The 22,666-nt window shown below is 40.0% G+C and overlaps 1 protein-coding gene across 1 annotated transcript in view; it reads left to right on the top strand.

Annotated features, from left to right (window-relative positions):
- The window catches only part of DNER (delta/notch like EGF repeat containing), a 181,273-nt gene that overhangs the window by 113,483 nt on the left and 45,124 nt on the right, over nucleotides 1-22,666 (top strand). Inside the window, exon 6 of the mRNA XM_048506096.1 lies at nucleotides 18,589-18,742. Within this exon, the coding sequence (XP_048362053.1) occupies nucleotides 18,589-18,742 (154 nt within the window). The remainder of the gene's footprint in view (nucleotides 1-18,588; nucleotides 18,743-22,666) is intronic.

Below are 22,666 nucleotides of genomic sequence, written 5' to 3'. Positions count from 1 at the left end.
GTTCTTACGCTGACCGCGTGGGTCGACTACAGAGGAGAGCAAATTGGCTGCAGAGAATAACAAGTAAAACCATTGTTACTCAAAACTCTGTGACCAGCTTGCTCTTTTCCCAGGTGGCTGTTGTGGTAGGGGTTTCAATACCAGCAGCCTGCATGCTAGGATAAGACTGCAAAGATTGCAAAGAAGAGACAGGTTGTCAGAGAGAACAGACCCTTAGATCCCTGGCACAAGGCCCACAGTTCATGGAGACTCACAACTTACCCTTCCTCCAGAAACTTTCTGTTATTATTCTTTTACCAGTTAATATGCCAAGTAAAATTATCATGTCCTAAAGCAGCCCAAGAAGCTTCCTTCACGATTCATTTTAATAGATTACAGCCATTTCAACCAGTCAAAATATAAAATCTTATTAAAAACAGTACATGATCTTAATAATCACAACACAATAAAGCATATGTTATGCATAATATAGTACACCTTCTTGCCAACTAATTCTTGAAAAACCATCTTGATGGAGAAGTGGGAAAGCAGAATCAAAATTGGCCAGCATGTTCTGGAAACTCTCCAAAAATCTAGAATTTTAGGATGAATGAAGGTATAACTATAAGAGAAGAAGAACTAATTCTGAAGTATTTTTTAGAATATTGGCAGACTGCCCCTAACAATTATTTGAATTTTTGGTGACTGCCCAAAGGCACATGGCCAGTTTATGAAAGTAAACTCTGAAAATAGAATGTTAGTTAAGAAACATGATTCTGTTGCAAAGGAAAAGGAGTATTTGCAACTTGAGCAGCACTTGAGGGTTATATTAGTGATTTGTACATTGCCCCAAGTGCTCCTTGGGAGGTGCTTGCTCAGTGTTACACAGAAAGTAACAAAGCATCTCACCATAGACAGCATGAGGGAATTACAAGCAAGAATAGAATGTCACTCACTTTTAATACTCACACTGCACAACATTCAACGCCATGATCAGACATAAAAGTGTGTGTGGTACCTTTATAGAATGATACTTTGAATCAAACAAGGTGCTTCAGGCAAGGCTTTGAAACCATTGCACTAAATAGGATATGACTGACACTAACACACACAAAATGATATGAAAGCCTATGGAGAAAAAGTAGACATTAGAAATGTGACAGAATGTTTCTGCCACTTCCCTCCTTTTCTGCTTTATGCAGATTTTCCCCTACTTTCCAGGAATAAATATGGTGGAGTCTTTGAGTTGAATTCTGTTTTTCCAACTCATGAAAAAATGATGGTAGAATGGATCTTTCCCACCTCATATTTTCCTCAATATGGTTCTGCATGCTCTCAAAGTCTTCTACTAAGCACTGAGAAACCTTCTTAACAATGCACTGCATTGAGGGGTGGAGGCTTCAGAGAGGGGAGGGAATTGGGTGACAGGAGGGCGCAAAAATTTCAGGTTCATTGGTGTACTTTTTTGTATTTTTGTGTTTTTTCAGTTTTTGGCCTGCAGGGGGCGCAGGTTTTAGGCTAGCAGCACCAAAATTTCTGGGATTTTTCAGGAGACCTTCCTGATGATACCACCCAAGTTAAGTGAGATTTGGTTCAGGGGGTCCAAAGTTATGGACTCCCAAAAGGTGTGCCCCATCCCCTATTGTTTCCAATGGGAGCTAATAGAAAATGGGGGCTACACCTTTGAGGGGCTACACATTTGCCCCTTGCACCAGTGAAGTTGGCATCCATGCCAGGGCAGGGTTCTGCTGACTCTAGAGGAGGATTCTACACCCTTTGGATTGGGCTGCCCTACTTTAAAAACACATAATGGTCATACAAAAAGAGAAAGAAAACACAAAAGTGCATATGAGAAGGGGAAAAGGAAGGGTTCCCAATTTAATTTGCACCAATTAAAACACACTATTTGTACTCTTGTTACTGTTATAAAAATAATTCTTTATTTTTACCAAAAAGCTTCACATTTTCATATATTATATCGATGTTCTTGTTTTTCTATTCAAATTCACAAATCATTAATTCCTTTTTTCTGTTTGACACACAAAATCTATCAAGGGTTTCCAACTATTCAAGAATTTAAATAAGTTATTTTCTGTTAATCAGAGAACTAAGTTTAATCATATCGTCAACTCCAACAACTTCACAAGCCATTCTTCTGTTGTAGGTGTAGATGAAGTTTCTGTTTTTGTGCATAGTTCTAGATCAGGGGTCTGCAACCTGCGGCCCTCCAGATGTTCATGGACTACAATTCCCATCACCCCCTGCCACCATGACCAATTGTAGTCCATGAACATCTGGAGAGCCGCAGTTTGCAGACCCCTGTTCTAGATAAATTCTAAATGCTTGCAACTTCAAGATTTGAATAGCTTACCCTTCGTCACCAGTGTTAGTGGTATATAAGAGTTAGGTTCAGAGAATTTGTGCTATCACCTTGTCTTTTATACCTTGCTCAGTCTGTTGCATTTTCAAATGATTGTGTGTGATTTTTATTTTCTTAGTAAACTCTTTTTCCTTTCAGTGCAATCAGTCTGATCAGTGTATCTACAGAAAATAGAGCCTGGGGCAAGAACTGATTTTGCACCCCGCCCCCCAAGCATCCAGCACCCATCTTTTAAATAACTTTCCAGCTGCCTCGGACAGGGGCTTTTCCTGGCTGACTGTGGAGCTGCCCCTCCCACCCTCATCAGCTGCCCACCCTGAAGGGCAGAGGGCAGGAGGTGACCCGCAAGAGCCCAGCAGGGCACCCTGACATGGCCTCTGCCCACGTCTGCCCAGCCTTCCACTTCCTCCAGCTGCAGCACCAGGTCCAGCTGACAGGCCTCCTTCTCCCATGCCATGCCTGGTGCCCTTTGCCCAGCGCCCCCTTCACATGACTGGCAGTGGCCCACACCACCAGCTACTGCCCAGCGTGCCCAGCATGGGCCAGGCCAGGCAGGGCACAGCCCAGAGCTCTCTGGCTGGCTTGAGATCTTGATGGCTGTGTGGCCTGCAGAGCAGAGTGCAGGGCCAGGTGGGGGTGGGGGTGGGGCGAGCTGAGTCTTAACTCCTTCCTCGGTTGCTCGCTTGCCACTTACCACCGGGCCAGGCTGTGCTGTGTGCTGTGCTGTGTGCTGCGCTGCGCTGCGCTATTCTGCACTCCTGGTGGTGAGGATGAGCTGGCCAGAGCCCCAGGGCTGAGGAGGGCCACTGGGGGGAAGGAGGAGGCGTGTGGGGGGCAATTTTCTGCCCCCATGTGACTACATAGCCTCCACCTGGGGACATTTACCCCGTATGCCCTCTGGGTGGTACGCCCCTACTAGGTCCCCACAGTAACAGAGGAAAACTAACTGTTGGACTGTTCTGTGAAGCAGCAAACTGGCAGAAGCTTCCTGGGTTCTATCCCATACATGCTTTGTGCCCTGGCTAGCTGATGATAATGGTACTGAGAGAAAGAGAGAGAAAGTTGCAATTATGATTAGGAAAAGGAAGCCTAGCTGGGCCAGATATTCAGGGTGGCTGTATAACTTTCTCCCTCCCATTAAATCATAAACACTCCATTTATACAGGCATAGTGTTGTTTGGCTTTTTCTTTAGTAATTTTCTCCAAAAATCTTTTTTTATATTCGGTGATAAGTAATTTGCAAGTCTGAAATTTAAGCCAGGAAAATATGGATTGCAGCCACTGTAAAGGGTGGAATTTAATCAGTCAGCTTGTAGAATACTCAAACTTAATGAGGCATGAGATCCTTTTGCCACTTTTTCTTTACCTGGCTTGAGAGATGCCCACAAATGGCTATGTACTTTTTCTACAGATGCTGCAATCAGCTACTGAAAATTATATAGTTAATGTGAACCAATCACAGAATCATCTTCCTACAACTGAAATGCCCTCCTGTTTTTTTTGCATAGCAAAATTTAATTTTCCTTTTAACTTTCCGGTAAGGTCTTTGAAGTTCTTTGATTTTATTCATAATCTTTTCTTTTTGTACAGTGTAACCTTCCAGCATTGAAAATGTTCTTTTTAAAAAAGGATATTCAAAAGGAATTTCTCCATAAACAAGTATCAGTGGTGGCAATCAGTGCTTCCACTCTCAGCATGAAAACTTGATTAATGTGTCAGCAGATGTAAAGCAGAGCTACCCAGAGTAGACAAGCTTGTAGTCCACCTGCACACACTGCAGCCTCTCAGGAAGAGGCACTCCATACAAGGTGCTCTTTCCACAAGGCAGGCTTTTATCAAGTAGTTGCAATATGTACAGAGTTCTATATACAGCTTTTGGAATGGTCAAAGTGCTTCGCCAGACAACAGTTTCCCAAAGGAACGAAGTCATAGTCCAGTACAATCACTTTTATGCATTGATGAACCAATCACATTAAAGGTCATCTGGAACTGGTTTGGTCTGGTCTAGCTGATCTAGTCAAGCTGTCATCTGTTCTTTTTGCTGACTCATCCATCTGCTGCCTAGGAGATGATCTACTGTTGACAGTACATGTCATGACATAATGGTGTACTTAAGGTGTTACCATTTAGGTGCAAAGATTTCTGAGTGACCAATAATACATTATTTTCAGCTTATCTCACTTTACTATTCCATAAAGCTTGTGAGAGTATTTAATTTAGGAACAGTAATAAAAGAACTGTTAGGCCACCTGTGCTACGAAATCCTTTGCCCCATCCTTCTTCTTCTTGTTTTGTTGTTGTTGAGGGGAGTGTTGTTGCAGTTAATATTGTGCCATCTAATCCACAAAAGCATCAGTGGAATTGCTTTCATATAGTATGGCTTTATGGTCTGATATATATAAAAAAGAAATAATAATGATGACAGTATACCATACAAAACTGTGGTGGGAATCTGTTTAACACCATTTACCCCAGAATGTTGTGAGTTCTAAAATGCATGGGGTACATCTGAGATACTGCATGTACAAGGGAAAGGTGGAGGCGTCTCAAAGAGGCCTTTAAGTTATTTTTGCTGCTATTGGTAGGAAAAATGTGAGTGAAGGGAAGGGGTAGAGCTGAGAGGCTTAATAGTGGGGAAACGGGGCTGAATTTAAGAGGAAGTGCATTGAGTGCACTATTCAACAATAGGTGAAAATAATCTAATACATAGTGCAGTTCTTACCTCAGTGAGGAAAGAGGACGAGAGAAAACAGGAAGGACAGCAAAAAAAGTCTTGACTGTCTTCTTCTGTTTTGGGATGCTGTCTAGTTAAGTTTACAGTGTTCTGGAAGCCAGAGATCCACGTGGACTTCAGGCTTACAGAAACCCGAGAAAGCTGATATCCTGAGAAGTTCCAGGGTCACTTGGCAAGGATGACAAGTGGGAAACTGTGCAGTAGTACAAGTGGTAATTCAAAAAGGGCCAGTAGCACCTTAGAAATCAACAAGGGTATAAGCTGTAAAGAGTCAAAGCTGTCTTTGGTAGAGCTGACACAGGGATCTCTGACTCTTGACAGCTTATACCCTGGAAATCTTGATGTCTTGAAGGTGCAGTGTTACTTGAATTTTGTGGAAACTTACATTCTGGTGGAAAAGATCTCATAATAGTTATCCAGCCTCTCATTAAGCAAGGTCTGCCCTCACTAATTCCCCACTCTAAAAGGGGCAGACCCCAACATTTTGGGTAACAGCTTCATCTCAATAAACTCTCTTAGCTACAGGTTTTGCAATTTCTGGAGATCCCGTCTACTATGGTGACTCAGGGCATAGTGCTTTTGTTATCCAAATAGGTCTGTATGTGTCATGGCTGTAATGTGCAAAAGCTAACATGGAACAAACTTTTTTTTGGCTCCTTCACTACTTGGAATCTTAGCATGTGCATTCCAATGTCCAAATTCAGATCAACACTTGGAAAAACAAGGTGGGAAAAATTCTTAAATAGAAGGGGGCTTGTTTTAAAAACAAGAGAGAAACCAAATTAATTTATGCAAACAGTGGAGCAAAATTTTAATTATACAATGGAAAAAATGCAAAGCAGCAAATAAAGCACAAAAACCTTTCCCTAGAAACCTGCCTACCTTCAAAGGGGAAATGAACCTGTAAAAGATAATGAAACATATAAGCATATTCCTGACGAGAAGTGAGGAAAGAAGAGGGGTGGTTGTCATCTCCAGTGAAAAAGGTGCTCCTGCAGCTGAAACGGTCAGGCAGGAGAGGTCAGCACAGGGGCAGGTTCATGAAGCCAAGAGATGAGAGGCCAACTGTAAGACTGGGGTAACAGGATAAGTCCAGAAAGGCTACAAAAATTGGGCCTGATGTATAACTTTATACGTTATTGGCTGGGCTGGAGAGGAAAAGGGATACTTGCATCAGAATGTGATATTTTGAGAAAGTCAGCTTGAAAAGAAACCCTTTGTATAGCAGATGGGAGTTTTCCTTTTGTGCTTAGAAAGTATCAAAATGTTCCCTTAGGGAGATTAAGAAGTTAGATCTGTGGCTGGGTACTTGTCATAATGGGTGAGGGGATTGGACCTTCCAGTAAATTGCTGGAACTGGGCTGTTAGTTATTGTTTTGGAAATCTGAGTCTTTAGTTGAGGTAATGATTTGCAAGGAGACTCCAGGGTCCTTGGGAAAACGGCCCTCAGTTTGAATTCTTCTTAGGGTGGAAATATGCATGATTTGGGTGCTGTGTGGTTTCTGGGCTGTATGGCCGTGTTCTAGCAGCATTCTCTCCTGACGTTTCGCCTGCATCTGTGGCTGGCATCTTCAGAGGATCATATGCATGATTGATTCAAGAGCTGCTCTGAATTCCTTTCCACCTTAGCAACTCATTGCTTTTCGGGATCACCTTAATTCATGCTCTTTCTATCAATTTGGGGGCCACACTCAGGTGCACACAGGTACAGAAAAAGAGGGAATAAGCCATGATTAAAATGGGAATTCCCTGCAGTGAGGGAATTTGGGCCATCAATTTGGTTGCATAGCTGTGTTGTAGAACACTCAGTGACAAATGCCTGATTGATTAATTTCTCTAAGTTGTCCTTTGTTGCTAAGGTTTTGCCTTTCCACAGCCAATCTAATCATTTATTCTCCGGTACTGGAATTAAGTCATGTGAATGTGGTCTGTTTTGCTTTTCTCCTAGCCAGTTTAACCTTTATCTTGCATGCACCCTTGCTTCGACTAAGATTCACTGCTACTTTTCTGGTAATTAGATCCTTGGATAAGGGCTGACAAGATATCTCTGAGGTGGACTGCTTGTGAATGGAAAGAGGTAGAGACCAGAGCCATGAAATTGAGGCAATGGGTAATGGCAACAACAAATTCTATTGCACGAGTAGATAACAGTCCCAAGAACTGAATTTTAGAAAGCACAGGAGGATACACTAGAACAGGACTATATTAAGCTGGCATATGTCATTTCACATTCAATACTATATGAATGTTCCTAATTGTATTAAATGTGATTGTAATCAAATGTTTCATTTTGTAATTACTTACGTATTCCACATATGAGAAAGTGTGTGTTTCAAAATCAAACATATACCGGTAGGGAGGTTGCAATCCAAAAGATTTGGAATCATTGTTGTAATGATTATGCCCCTATTTTTGTTTCTGTTTTTCAATGTTAAAATTAATTTGAGTGACAGCTGATCTGTAACATCATTCATGCTGTGTGAATTTAAATCAAGGTAATTAGTTTAATAGAAGAAAATCTGTGGTATGCGCTTGTGATACTGAGATTCAGTAGAAGACAGCCAGAGACTCTAGCACATTATTGTTTGTTTAATGAAAACAAAGAATGTATTCCCTAGATTGATTGTAAAGAATATAACTAGGGTTGAGCAATACAGAAAATATTTGGTAAAATTCGTATTCAGCTTTATTCGGGTGTAAAATTATCGGTATACCCGAATAAGTCAAAGACCATATTTGATTTACCTGAATATATTTGGGTATCCTGAATAATTCGGGTCTGTTTGAATTTTTTCCCCATTTTTCTATTTCTAATTGCAGGGTATCTTCAGGAGATTCTCCTGATGACACCAGCCAGGTTTGGTGAAATTTGACTGAGGGGGGTACAATTTTATGAACACCAAAGGGGGTGTCCCATCCTCCATTGTTTCCAATAAAAGCTAATAGGGGCCTACCCCTTTGATAGTCCATAAAATTGGATTCCCTGAACCAAACATCACCAGATTTTGGTGGCATCATCAGGGGAGTCTCCTGAAGATAACCTTCAATTTTGGTGCTGCTAGCTTTAAAAATGCGCCCCTTACAGGGACCCTAAAGTAAGTATTGGGAGATTTTCTGGGGGGGGGGTGCATTCTTTTTTCTTTCTTTAAAATGGGGGGGACTCTTTAGTTTGTTGTGTTCTGTCTAAACATTCTTTCAAGGGAGTTCACTCCTTTGAAACAATGTTTAAAGACATAACACAACAAACTAAAGAGTTCGCCCTCCCCTTCCCCTAAGAATCAGCTGCATGAAGGGATTGTTTAAAGGGACTCCTGAATGCAGCCGATTCCTGAGGGAAGGGGGGGGATCTTTAGTTTGTTGTGTTCTGTCTTTCAATATTGCTTCAAGGGAGTTCAGCTATCTGAATTCGACAATTCAAGCTACTCAAATCACCAGCCCTAGATATTACCTTCCTGCCCAGGTGGCTGCATAAAATCCCTAGGTCCTGTGTACCCAGAGTCACTGAGAGACTGCATCTTTTATCAAAGACATAGGTATAGACAGTCTTTATCTTGTACCAAACCACAGAATTTTAATCAGGTCTACATGCAAATAAACTGCACCTGCTCAGCAAAAACCAGTTTCCCTGCAAAACATGGCATACATTCCCAGTCAAGACTTTGTTTTGTGACTATAAGGAATCCTGACACATGAAGGCCAAAATGAATGACCAGTGTTTGAAGGAAAATAACTCAAGAGAGTTCCTTATGATGTAGAACCACCAGGAACCCAATCAAGCCATTCTTCAGGCAGGTAATCTCATCACCTGATCCTGTTAGCATTCCCTATGCCCGTGGTGGCGGACCTTTGGCACTCCAGATGTTATGGGCTACAATTCCCATCAGCCCCTGCCAGCATGACCAATTGGCCATGCTGGCAGGTGCTGATGGGAATTGTAGTCCATAACATCTGGAGTGCCAAAAGTTCGCCACCACTGCCCTATGCAGTCTCACTTTCTGCTGCTATCAAGAAAGGGCATTAGACTATGGTACTTAAGTAGTACTTCTGACCCAGCACTTTAGCCTCAGTCTTGCCCTCTGCCACTGGAACAGTTGAAGATTGCTCATCTTTTGGTCCAGTCCTATTCCCAGGCCTACCCTCTGCCACAATAATGGAAGAATGCTCTTTTGTAAGCATCATTCCTTCCCTGCTCCAGAACTTCATGGCTGTATTCAAGCTGAGGATCATCCATGCAACATATGAATCCCTTCCTCCTCCTCTTAATCCCGTCCTCCTCCCCACTTCTCCCTGCTTTCTCTTGTCCTTCCTCTCTGGCCTCCAAACCACTAGCTTCCCTCAAACTCCATTCCACCTACTTGCTCTCCCTTTGAGTTCTGCTGGAGGGAATCCTATTCCTGAGCCTTGGCTTCCGCGTCCACACTCTCCCCTCTGTTCACCTTATTGGGACAGCACACACAAATCCCTTCAATGGCAGGCTCCATTTCTTAAATAGCAAGGGAAAGCATATCTAGTGGACAGCGTCCATTAGGAACAATCTGCATTGATTTCTTATTCCCTGGTATTCTGTAGTATATGGGTAATCATTGTACACTTTATAGTGTTTTCTGTGCTTGCCTTTCTAGCACTTTCTGTTTCTGCCTGTGTCCAAATTTAGTTCAGTTCAAGTTTGCTATCTTTCTCTCCTCTCCAGAATTCTACCTGAAACATTACCCAGAAGATTGTGTTTACAACTGCATAGTCTTAAGATATCTTACCTTGAAGTCAAAAGTTGCATTTGTAAAGGCCATACATGTAACTCCCTTTGAAAAAATAACAAGGTCCCCATGAGCCGAATTTCAGCAATCTTAATCAATTGCAGTGGGGGTGGGGTGGGAGTGGGATCTTATCACACAAGCTTTGCTCCACTGAGACGACTTTGAATCCAACCCGTAGAATTAGAAACATATGCAAATGTTTGAGATCTGCATCTTCCAGTAACATTGAGCGGTTGTCAGTTCAGTTAATGATAGCTACATGTATTCATTTGCACATTTCTTTGCTGCAAGCAGAGAGATGAAGACAGACAAACTTCTGAGGGTAATGGATGTGGTGTGACACACATAATCTTCCTGAAAATAAGTGTTTCAGAATGTTCAAACCACTGCCAGCTTCCACCACATTTAAAATGTCATGTTTATTTTAACTTTTAAGAAGAAAAATAGTAAGTAAAATGCCTTTTAAAAGTTATTTGATTCTTTTAAGTTTAAAGGTATCATTTAAACAAGGATTATGTCACTGTATGGTCTTCATTCTGTGCTGTAAAAATTATTGTTTATATGTCACTAAAAGTATAACTGGGATGCAAGAAAAATGACAGTGGCATATCTAATAACAGCTAATGGTACCTAATCATCGCTGCATTATAACTCATTGGAGTATTATTATCTGTCTGAAATTTTATGCTAGAAATGTTGAGACATGCTTCATTGTCAGTATTTTTAAATAAATTGTTCTCTGCAGTTTATATTATATTGTTGCCATGCATCATTTTATGACATAAACCTTATCCTTGCTGAATGCAATATTGTGTCACATTGGAAGTGAGATTGATGTACTGATTTTTGTTGCCCTCTTTATAATGGTGTGATTGATATTTCTCAAAACCTGTAACTTTAATTAGAATGACTCCCTACTCCTAATAGAAACAAGGAAAGGGAGGAAGGACTCAGATGACTAACTGGATGGGAATATGAATTATTTCCAGCAAATCTTAGCCAGTGCTCAGACATGAACTCATTAATCATAACCTAGTACCCAGTTAGGTGAATTTAAGACTTGCTGGAATCAGAGATACTTGGGCTTCCCAAGGCTGTAATTCTGTACACATTCTCCTCTGAACAAGCCCCATTGAACACTTTGTGATTGGTTTCTGAGGACCCAACTAGATGTAACAATGTCCTGATGTGTACCAGGGAGACATTGCTACCATTTTAAAGTGATTTAAACATGCTGTGAGGGGTGGGATTGGGGCTTTTTCAGAACTTATGAAGATGCAGGGGGACATAGAGTGTCAGTCTGCCATGCTGTAGTTTCAATTCAGATCATTGTGGCATTTTAAAATCACTTTAAAATGGCAGTGGCGTCTTCACAGTGGACATGAGAAGAGAAGAAGCCAAGAGGTTGGATTTATACCCCACTTTTCTCAATCGTAAGGAGTCTCAGAGCAGCTTACAAACTCCTTCCCTGTCTCCACAACAGATACCTTGTGAGCTAGGTGGGACTGAGAGAACTGTGACTAGCCCAAGGTCACCCAGCAAGTTTCCTGTGTAGGAGTAGAGAAACAAGAAGCCACATTTTTTTTATTATTATTATTATTATTATTATTATTATTATTATTATTATTATTATTATTATTATTATTATTATTATTATTATTATTATTATATCAATTAATTAATTAATTAATTAATTAAATTTAATAGAGGTTAGAAGGACATTTAGTATGTCCTTATGGAAATATGTAGAATTGGGCATTAGCTGCTGGGCATTATGGTGGCTACTGGAAAATTAAGACAATTATTCATGATGTGATCAGGAATTGCTGAATAATGAACACCTGCAGTCTGGTTTGGGCTTAGTGATAATTAGAGAAATGCCCTGTTTGTGCACCTGAAAGTGCTGAAGAGCGGGGGGGGGGGGTGAACCAGGGCTCCCAGGGCTTCTGTGCTACACACCTGATCCTGATTGGGGGTTCACAGCCATTTTTAAAGAATGGCAAATGCTTTTAAAATGGCAGTGGTGTTCATGAGATGAATCTGTGCCTTCCATATTTTATAGTTTAGCTCTAAGAAATGTTGCATTGCAGGGAAAAGCATTTTGGTCCTTCTGTTCTTTTCCTAAAGGAAGTATTGTAAGGGAATGGAGATGTACACTACTATGGCATTAGATTCCACATAAATTGTCCTAAATGCTTAGCAAAGGACAGTGGGTTTAGAAGTAAGCATTTGGGTAGCGCTTTCATGTAGCCTAAGTTAATTTAACTGTACACTAGATTATAATCACTGAATTGATGTATGACACTGACTGGAAGTTCCTATAGCTTGTCCTTCTTCTCCTTTGTTAATCATTTTTTGTTAATCATTTTTTAATTTCCCTGCTTTTGTTTGGCTTAGCTACTCATACTAAGAGAAATATCATGAGAATTATAAATTTAAGTATTAAAGTATTATCAAAATGGCAACAAAAATAATTTAAGAGTTAATATTTTCAGTGTTGCTGTTCTACTGCTAGTATCTTTTTATGTTTTTTTCTATCCCAGATGTCTGTACTACGGGTGCCTGAATTCAAGTCTTAGATCTTGAACACCTCTGAAGTTTTACAAAGATTGTATGAGGTTCTGACATAAAGTGGACTGCTAACTCTAAAGTGAGATGAATCAGTTAGCAGCAGCACTGTGCTGGAGGTGTTTGTATCTGTATTCAGTTGTGACCTTCAGGTTTGGGAACGTTTGTGCCCTAGATCTGAGTTCTGCTTTTATGAAAGGTCTAGTGCACATTTAAACTTTATTCTGTAGAGAACCATCTTGCCACAAGAACCTGTATTACAGACTTTTTAAGGGCTACTGATACGTTTATATATTGAGGAATCTATGTTTTTAATTTAAATGTACAATGATGGAATATTACATGTATGAAGTATAGTAGTTTGACATGAAGCTACTGGGGCAGGTTGAGGTTGAAACATATGTATTTACTGGAATATAGTAAGGAAATGGATTTGGAGCTAATTTTTCTGCCAACAAAGCAAACTGGTTCTGTAGAGTTGTATTTTGATTTGGTTAAATCTGATGCTCTATGTTATATTGCATTTGTGCCAGTGAAATCTTTCAACAGCCTGCTGTCCAGTTTTTGTGAGGGAAGAAACTAAGCACTGTAAAGTTGCATATGGCTAAAACTTCACACAGAACAGATTCAGGATTAAGGACCTCTGAAGATAGGACAACAAAGGGGCACAGAACCCAAAGCAAGGGCTGAAGAAAGGCTAGAGGGAGATGTGGAGGGGTCCATTTGAACTTGTTTAGATCTAGACTTAGGAAAACAGCAAAAAAATGAACAAACGTATACAAGGCATCCCATGACCCCATTCTTCCTCTTCCTGCCATTCCCCAAAGAATGCCACCCTACCCCCACTTGACATGATGTCTGTGTAACATCTGCAGTTTTGAACCTCAGTGTACCGTGTGAGATAAACTCTTTATTATGCCTCACCTTAACAAGTGCAGAGACCTCAACATGAGGGTGAGCATGTTATGAGCTGTCCAAGTACAGGAAATACAATTTTGACGCATATATCCATGCAAAAGAGAAATCTGGAAGGAGGACAGGTAATTACTAAAGCTGAGGAAAGAGCACAGGCTGTAGGAAAATGTAACAAGAAAGGACTCATCAAAGGGAGCTCTAAAGGGAGCACACAGGTCTTACAATTGGGATAGAATTTTGTCACATAAATGTGGGTATGGAGAATACTAGGAAGCTCAGTCAGGAAATAAATTGGATAAAGAGTGTAGGACAAGGTAAATACCAATACAGAAGAAGGAACTCAGGAAACCAAGAGATGGTAAATGGGGGTTCCTGAGCCCATGGCAAAGTGCATGTTTTCCAAAGTGGGGAAAGTCATGAGAAACAGGAACTTGGTTCAGCCTGAAAACCCACTATTTGGCATGGCGCAGGGGAGCCCATGTGAACCAGATATCTGCATTGGGATTGGGAGAGAGCAGGCAGAAGGGTTAAAAGGTGCATTCTTCCTTTGTTCTGGAGTGAGAGTGAGGTGAGAGGAGAGACAAGATGAGGAGGGCTCAGTTCAGCTATGTTGGAAACCCATCCTGAGATGGTTCTTTTTTGTTTATAGAAAACTGCAAATGATAATAAGCTGTACTTTGGGGACATTGTTTACTACTGTACAGCTGACAATGTCCTGGGTGGGAAAAGTTCTAGAGTAACTTCTCTGAATTTTTGTCCAAAAAAGTTCACTGATCTAGCTATTTCATGCCAATAGGGTTTTCAGGATTCTAAAGCTGATACCTTAACATGGGAATTAAGATGTTTTTGGTTTCAATGTTCACTGCTGTGTTGTGAATATTCACTGAAAGGATAGCAACAAGGGGCCAGAGACAGTGGCTGTTGGGGGAGAGGGGGGCAGAATTAATTACTAACCAGCTGGTCTTTGGATACAGTTTTCCCAGTTTGATGCATGTTGTAGTTTTTAAATATTCAAACTAAAAATCAAAACATGAAGGCGACATACATCCCAAATTTAAATGAGACCAAAACATCATCTTAATTTCATCAGCATTTTCAATTTCTATGTTAAGCTCATTAAAGAAAAGATAAATTAATACATCTATTTTTTTCTTTAATCCATAAGGTAAATAATGTGCTAATCATATTCACCAGAAATATGCCAGTAGTACTTCACAGCTCGTTAGCATACAGATGGCATTCGTTTAAGTCTGTGCCATCATCTGATAGGAAAACTGTTACAGCATTAGCTGTGGCTTTTATGTACACTTAATTGCCACATATATTCATTAATTTCATCTAAATACAGTAGAACTTATAGTTAACTGAGTTTTCTTCTAAGTACTACTGGTACAAACAACTCAAAAGCTCTACTGTAAGCCTGACTCAGCATTTTAGTTAAGAGGCCTTCCAGTGGCCCCCTCACAAAGCACACTACCCCTTCAGCTGGAGGAGAGAATGCAGCATAATGTTATGACTCCTCTAAGCCCTACTGGATCCTGTAAGGCTGAAAGTAGCATAAAAACATTGGGTTTGATGTTTCCAGCTTTTTTTCCTGAGAGGCGCACCTGAAAGAGAAAGGAGAGTATGACTCTTCCATATTCCTTTAAACTCACTGGTGCTGGTACTATTTAATGGAGTGAAAAGATTGCTGCCCATTGCTACCTTTAGGTACCAGTCTCAGCAACAAAGGAGTGATTGTCCGGAGATCCAATTTTGTAGTTAAAAAAAATTGATGTGCATATGGGTGGGGGATAGGAAGGTGTGGGTAACAGCACAATGCAGAGTCTATGAGCCAGTGCCTTTAGAAAAAGGGAGATGATCCATAGGACCAGGGAAATAATCCCTAAAGTCCTCTGATGGTGCCAGTTTCCCAATCCTAGTGCAAACATCTCTGATCTGTAGAGGACCATTTGCCAGGCTATGGAGCTTTGGCACATTTCTAATCATGCTGATGCCTGCTGCTATCCTGTTGTCCCTACCCAAAGCATTATTGTTCTTGCATTATTCCCATTCATTTTAGTGTAGGTTGCTTGGGAGAGCTTCCTGGATGAATCATGCCAGACTGTAGTTTAACCATGCATGTTTTTTTAATGTGGCAAATATATTTAATATATTTTAGGTACTTGCAGAAAGGTTTATCCACTGCCTTCTGTTTTTGAAGTATGCTATAGAACATTGGAGGAGAAACTATTCATTTATTTGCATTTTAGTCAACCGGAGACTTTCTAATAGATAACGTAGCCTGAAGTAAATACTTTTAATTTGATAGAGCTAGAAAACATGAAACTTCTAAGAAGGAGGAAAAGAAGAAATATAATCAGAATAGGAAAATGAAGTTGGTGTTGTTGCTAGTGGTGGAAGTGTAAATGGGAAGAAGTGGGGATGAATACCTTATGTACATGATCAGGCATATGTTCTGAGATCATTATCTGCGGAGAGGCTTTGTTCCTTTGAGTGAGAAATCTCTGAGTGCATCACGCACCCTATCAGCATAGCCTGCTGGTGCAAATGATTTTGACAAGAAATAACCTATAAACAATGCTATCATACCAAAATATAAAAATCCATGTTAAGTTTGTCTTTTTGCTAGCAAAGCTAGGCATAACAACCTATATACCTGTATTTTTAGCTTTGATGTTATATAAGATTTGATGAAAATGCTATCCAGTGGAACAACTTTTATTATTGCAGTTTCTAGGACAACAACATAGATGTTTTGTAAGCTTTCCTGTATATTTTCAGGAGTTGTAAAATTATCACCATGGTACCGAAGAGTATGCAAGATGCACTGCATTTAAAATAGTTCACTAGCTGGAAAAGAATCCCTTGCTAAATATGTTTTAATGTGTATACCTGATATGAAATTAGTGTTAGGAAACTATATTGCAAGCCCATGTTTGTCTGAAACCTCACAAAATTATATGGCCATGTGTGATCTCCCCTTGGCAAGGTATTTTCTTCCCTTATTCTCAGAAAACCAACATCTCTCTTTGTATTTTTCAGCACTACTAACTAATATAGAAGAGTATCTCCTGCCAAAAGGATCAGTGCTTCTAATTCTCTTTATTTCATTGCTGTTTCAAGGCTCTGCCTCATTGCCACTTCCTTTACTTCACTTGTACTTACTGCCACAGTACCCTGTTTCCCCAAATATAAGACATCCCCTGAAAATAAGACGTAGTAGAGGTTTTGCTGAAGTGTGAAATATAAGGCATCCCCCGAAAGTAAGACGTAGCAAAGTTTTTGTTTGGAAGCATGCCCGACAAACAGAACACAGAAAAATAAGACATCCCCTGAAAATAAGACATAGTGCACCTTTGGGAGCAAAAATTAATATAAGACACTGTCTTATTTTCGGGGAAACACAGTAATTCTCTATCACGCTTTAGGAATGGCTAGTTTAACTGCTGCCCCTCTTTTTACTCCTCTTTGGAAAGTGGCGCCAAATTAGATGTGGTATTACTACAGAGATCAAGACTCAGGAATTTAGAATATAGGAAAATTTAATTTTAAAAAGTACACATGATTTGTACAAGCATCAGACTGAGCAAGGCTAACAAGAAATGGTGTAAACACATTGTCCTCTGAATCCTATTCTGTGCGTATTCTAAACATTATGGACAGGCTAGTAATTCTTAAAGTTTCAGCATTTAAAATTCTTCATTACCTTAGTTCTCAGAATTTTGGAGGCATTCAAGATCTCGCTGGGATGAAGTCGCATCATAAAGGCTTAATCCTTCAGGACACACAAGGGCAAAAGACCAAAATTTAAGAGAGACGAAGTATAAGAGCGCTTCTACCCGGTGTCCAGAGAATTTATAATCTCCCATTGGGGGTCCATTCAACTATAGAGTCATTCCCAATCTTCCTGACCCAAAGAGAAGAAAATGCAGTGTACTTTTCAGCCTCTGTCCCTTCGATGTGGTTACCTAGATGTTAACTGGTAAACCTTTCGTCTCATTTCAGCCAGGATGATTTACATCTCTAAGCACTGAAGTGTTGTACTTGGGAGCTGATGAGTCATTCCCTGTACTTTTCCCTGTTACTAGCTACTAACTTATAGGAAAAGTCCTGTCCATAAGCAGAGTACAGATATAATTATTATAATAGAGACATGATACTTAAGGTGGAAGGCATTTCTCTAGAAGTATTATTTTGAATTACAGCCAGATGACTTCAGAGTGTGGCAAAGAGCAAATCCACAGTTTCTTCTACTGCTTTTTGTTTGCGGCTCAAAATATAATAAAAAAGTGTTCTTCTGAAGAATTTTGTTTTAGGATTAGCTGAAGACAGAAATCTTTTGGAAGCACAGAGCATTTATATTTTGATTGGCATCATGTTGTACTGAAAGTCAGTCTGTGTGAAACTGCACATAAAATAATAAAAATGGAATAGGTCTTTGAGTAGCATCAGGGCAGTGAGGACATACATTGAGAGGCATATACATGTGTAAGCAGCTATTTGTGAAATCTAGCACAAACTTTAAGGAAAAATATCTAGACTCAAGATGCTTGGTTTAATTATGGTCCCAATTATTGTTTGCGATTTAATTTTTTAAAAAAGTTTTGCTTTTTCAAGATATGTTTAAGATATTCGATGTTTATTATTGGGAGAATATCAAGAGTGCTTTTAAAAATCAATCTTAATGTATTGATGCTGGTGCAGAAGCACTTATGTGTGGCAGCATGACCCCTGGGTGCCAGCACAGGCACAGCACTAGCTCTCCTTTATCACAGGAGCCCATACCCATGCTGAAGGAGTCCTTCTGGGGAGGGGAGGGGAGGCCAGCTTTAGTCAACTTCCTTCGCTCAGGAATGCCCCCATTTGCCAGTGCAGACTTACACTGTCAAAATCAGTGGCTCATCCAATTGAGCTGCATAGGCCAGTTTTACTGGAGAAGGGACAGTGTTGCTTATGGCTTGCTGTCTGTGGCACAGCAATCCTCTTTGGAGGCAGCGTGGCTGTGCTGTCTCTGGTTGTGGTGCAATTACTCCTCCACCATCTGGATTACACTGCCTGGCTAAATGAGAAGAAATTAAGTTAAACCACATTATAGTTTAAGGATTTCTCTCCCTAGTTTCCATTTTAAAATTAACTATTTACCATGAGTATTCTCTTTCCACAACTAAAAAGAGAATTGAATCCTCTCTTCTTGGAAAATATGAGGATTTAGAAATGTTGGAGTTTCATAATAAAGTGCCATATCCTTGTTTTAGGCAACTTTTTTCTGCGACTGTGAAGATCAATACTTGGGTTCTTTCTGTGAAGAATTCGATGCCTGTCAAAGTAGTCCCTGCCAAAACAATGGAACATGCACAGATGTTACAGAAAAACTCGATGGAAACAATTTCACCTGTACTTGCCTCACTGGTAAGTTTTTATGTTGTGTTTTGAATAATGGTTTGGTTTTGCAATAAGCATCTGAAGTGTTGCTTTGCACAAAATTGTCCTGGGTTGTTTGAGACTGTGGGAGAAGACAGACCTATTAAAGGAGCAAAGTATGTATTGCCAATGAATATTATTAGCCATAGTTTTTGGCAAAGACTTGTCCCAGTAAACATTTTGATCCAAGAGTACCAGAGTGGGGATACAGAGTGCCATTCTACTTCTTCCTGCAGCATCTCAAGGGTTTTTTTTTAGCACATAGGAGATGTTAGGGCTACTTCATACAATAGAGGAAGAGATGGATAGAGCCCTGAAATTCTGTTTTGATTCTTAGGCATATGATTGCAGTATACGAATATATTGTAAGAAAATACAAATACGTTCTGTACAGATGTGAGTACAGACTCAGGCCCCTTCTGCACATGCAGAATAATGTACTTTCAATCTACTTTCAGTGCACTTTGAAGCTGGATTTTACTGTGCGGAATAGCAAAATCCACCTTCAAACAATTATGAAAGTGGATTGAAAGTACATTATTCTGCATGTTCAGAAGGGGCCAAAGACAGGCAGAGATCAGCAGGCAAGACTGGAGAATAAGACAGGACTGGATAGGTGGAAGAAGAGGCAACTGCTCAGTACCGAGACTAAATATGCCACATGTAGTAGCGGTAGGGAAAAAGCACCTTGCAATTGCCTTTCTCTATCGGAAGAAAACAATTCTGTGAACTATTGAAGAAAACTGTTAATCTCTCTTGACACTCTGAACCAGAAAGAATAGCCACTTGAGAAGTTCAGTGAAATCAAGTGGAAGTGCTGAATTGCCTTTTGTGTGTAGGATGTCCATTATGTCCGATCTTTTAAAATACTGCATTTCAATTTTTCCCATCAACGGCTTTTTAAAAAACCTTAGTATATCCAACCAGTAAATGATTTGTATGAACTCTTCAGATTTAAATTATATTTAAGCACCACAGAAAAGATGTGACCTCTCTTTGTGCGTGCAGCTTCATTTATTCTATTTAATACAAGTATGCAAATACATCCAAGTACTTTCTTAACAAGAAAGATATGTAAATACAGTTAAGTAATGCTTTACATTCTATTAACTGCAATGCAGGTTTAAAAAGATAATAGAGTCTGTAATGGAACTTGAAAGAGAATGCCTTGAATGAACTGTACCGTCAAGGTCATCATGAATGAAGTCTGTCCTAGACTCTTAAAATAGAAAGAATTAATAGATCAGTCCTAATAGTATGTAAAATCTGGAAAAAAATACTCTCCAGTCAGTTTAAGTTAGTCTTTAGTCTTCATTTAAATACTCAGGAGGGTCTGCTAACCCTCTGCAGAAGCTTTTCTGGATGTTCTGTGTGCTGCTTGGGGGAGATGGGAAGATTTGCTTGTATAAGTTCCTTCTGGTTATGCATAGGATTCAGCCTGTTGGGATTGTTTTTGTTGCAATCAGAATTTTGCAAGATTTTAGCATGAGAGAATGAGTGTAAATTGGGTATTGAATATAGTGGATTTGCTTCAAACTAGTGCCCAGCAGTCATTTCAACAAATGTTCATTGTAATTATAGTATAATTAGGTGAGTAAGAATTCATGGAGGTGCACAGACATTTACACACACACTGTCACATTCCACTTGGAGCTTATGTTGTCTTTTAAGAGCTATATAATTCATGGCTTAACAACAGTACAGAACAACTACCGTATATACTCATGTATAAGTCAAATTTTTCAGCACATTTTTAATGCTGAAAAAGCTCCCCTCGACTTATATGCGGGTCATTAAATTTTGTGTGTGTGTGTTTACTTTGCCGGCCAGCAGGGGGCACAGTTTTTATGCTAGTGGCACCAAAATTGCAGGGTACCCTCATAAGACACTCCTGCTGATACCAGCCAAGTTTGGTAAAGTTTGGTTCAGGGGGTCCAAAGTTATGGACCCCCAAAGGAGGTGCCCCCATTCCGCATTGTTTTCAATGGGAGCTATTAGTAGATGGGGCTACCCTTTTGAGGGTCCATAACCTTGGCCTTCTGAACCAAACCTCCCATAAACCTGGCTGGTCCTCATCAGGAGGAGTCTCTTTATGATACCAGCCAGTTTTGGTGAGAAGTTTGGGGTCAGGGGATCTAAAGTTATTGGACCCCCCAAAGTGGATGCTGTGCCCCATCCTCCCCATTAGTTTACATAATGGGAAGCTAATAATAGATTTCCTTTCCATTTCTGGTAATATCCCTTCCTTAAAATCTAAAGTTGGGTTACATTTTGGACATACAGATGATGATGAGGAATCCAGTTTTAACTCTTTTGTGTCTTTTAGCTTGGCTTGCTGGTTGAAGACTAAGGTTAGTCTTTGTACCTTTGTAAAGTTATTGTGGATACCTTATATTGTTCCTTTGTTGACCCTCTTTTCCACTCTTCTTACAGAACCAGTTTACTGTCTTTGCTTTGGAAATAAATATTCAAAAAACGATTTAACCTACTGCTTGCCTCAATTGATGCTTAATTTTATTGGCATCTATTTTTATTTTTGAAATTTACCAGCAGCTGCTGCATTTTCCACCCTCGACTTATACGCGAGTCAATAAGTTTTCCCAGTTTTTTGTGGTAAAATTAGGTGCCTCGACTTATATGCGGGTCAACTTATACACGAGTATATACGGTACATAATGCTGTTCACTGATACATTGATTGAGAGAATGCTAATTTGATAGAATTCTAATTTGTAATACTTTTATAATACAAACTATTTGTGGTGAGACTTCAAAGATGACTCTTTTTTGTTAGTACAGCTACATAGTGTATAGTGCAGGTATAAATGCACTTATTTTCACAGAATAGTAAATGTTCAAAACTTAGATATGATTTAGAAGAAGCAGAATTTGGATTTATACCCCACTTTTCTCAATCATAAGGAGTCTCAAAGCAGCTTACAAACTCATTCCCTTCCTCTCCCCACAAAAGACATCTTGTGAGATAGGTGGTGCTGAGAGTTCTGAGAGAACTGTGGCAGTTTCCCCATGGACTATGTACCCTGGGATAAGGAGATGAAACATCCCAGTTCAGCCATGACTTCTGCATGGCTTCAGGGCCTAAATCGGGCCTGTCCCACAAGATTTCCCTTACCCCGTGGCTTTTAAAAAACGATAAAATGGGAGGTTCTTTTTTAAAAGTTTGGGCCGTTCCCACTCCCATTCAAACACTGCAGGAGATGGATCGGTTTATTTTTCCCACCTCGCTGCCTGCTTTCCCCGCCCCACAGCTACAGCCAATCAGAACGTCAGAAAAACTAGAATGTTCACGCATGCACAGGAATCTGTGTAAACTACGTAAACACAAATATTCATGTAGAAAATGATAATAAACCGGGGGCTTGTGGATAATTCACTGGAGTTCTTTCTCCCGGCCTGAATACGCTGACAGGGCAGCCGTGCAAAGGGAGAAAACGAGATACAAACAACCCGGTATGTTTGATCCTGGTTTTCCCTCAGGATATTATGTCCATGGGGAAAATGCCTGTGGCTAGCCCAAGGTCACCCAGCAGCCTTCATGTGAAGGAGCAGAGAAAACAAACCCAGTTTGCCAGATTAGAGTCCATCACTCACGTAGAGGAGAGGGGAATCAAACCCAGTTCTCCAGATTAGAGTCCACTGCTCTTAACCAATATATCACTGTAAAAAAGAAGTATCAAATTTCTGTTTGAAACAAAATATATTTAATAAACATCAACACCACTGTTAAATGAGCTTTACTAATTTACCTCAACATGGCCAGTTTTGTTATGCCTTTTTTCAATGTAGTATTTTGAAGGTAAAGATATTGGAATAGGTATTGAGCATAATATACAGGGAAGTATGGTGGAGAATTCACCTTGGGAGGGCAGAGGCAGTGAAGTTCATGTAGGGG

The sequence above is a fragment of the Sphaerodactylus townsendi genome, linkage group LG08 (genome assembly GCF_021028975.2).
Source record: "Sphaerodactylus townsendi isolate TG3544 linkage group LG08, MPM_Stown_v2.3, whole genome shotgun sequence".
Lineage (NCBI taxonomy): Eukaryota > Metazoa > Chordata > Lepidosauria > Squamata > Sphaerodactylidae > Sphaerodactylus > Sphaerodactylus townsendi.
This window is presented reverse-complemented; position numbering and strand designations above follow the sequence as displayed.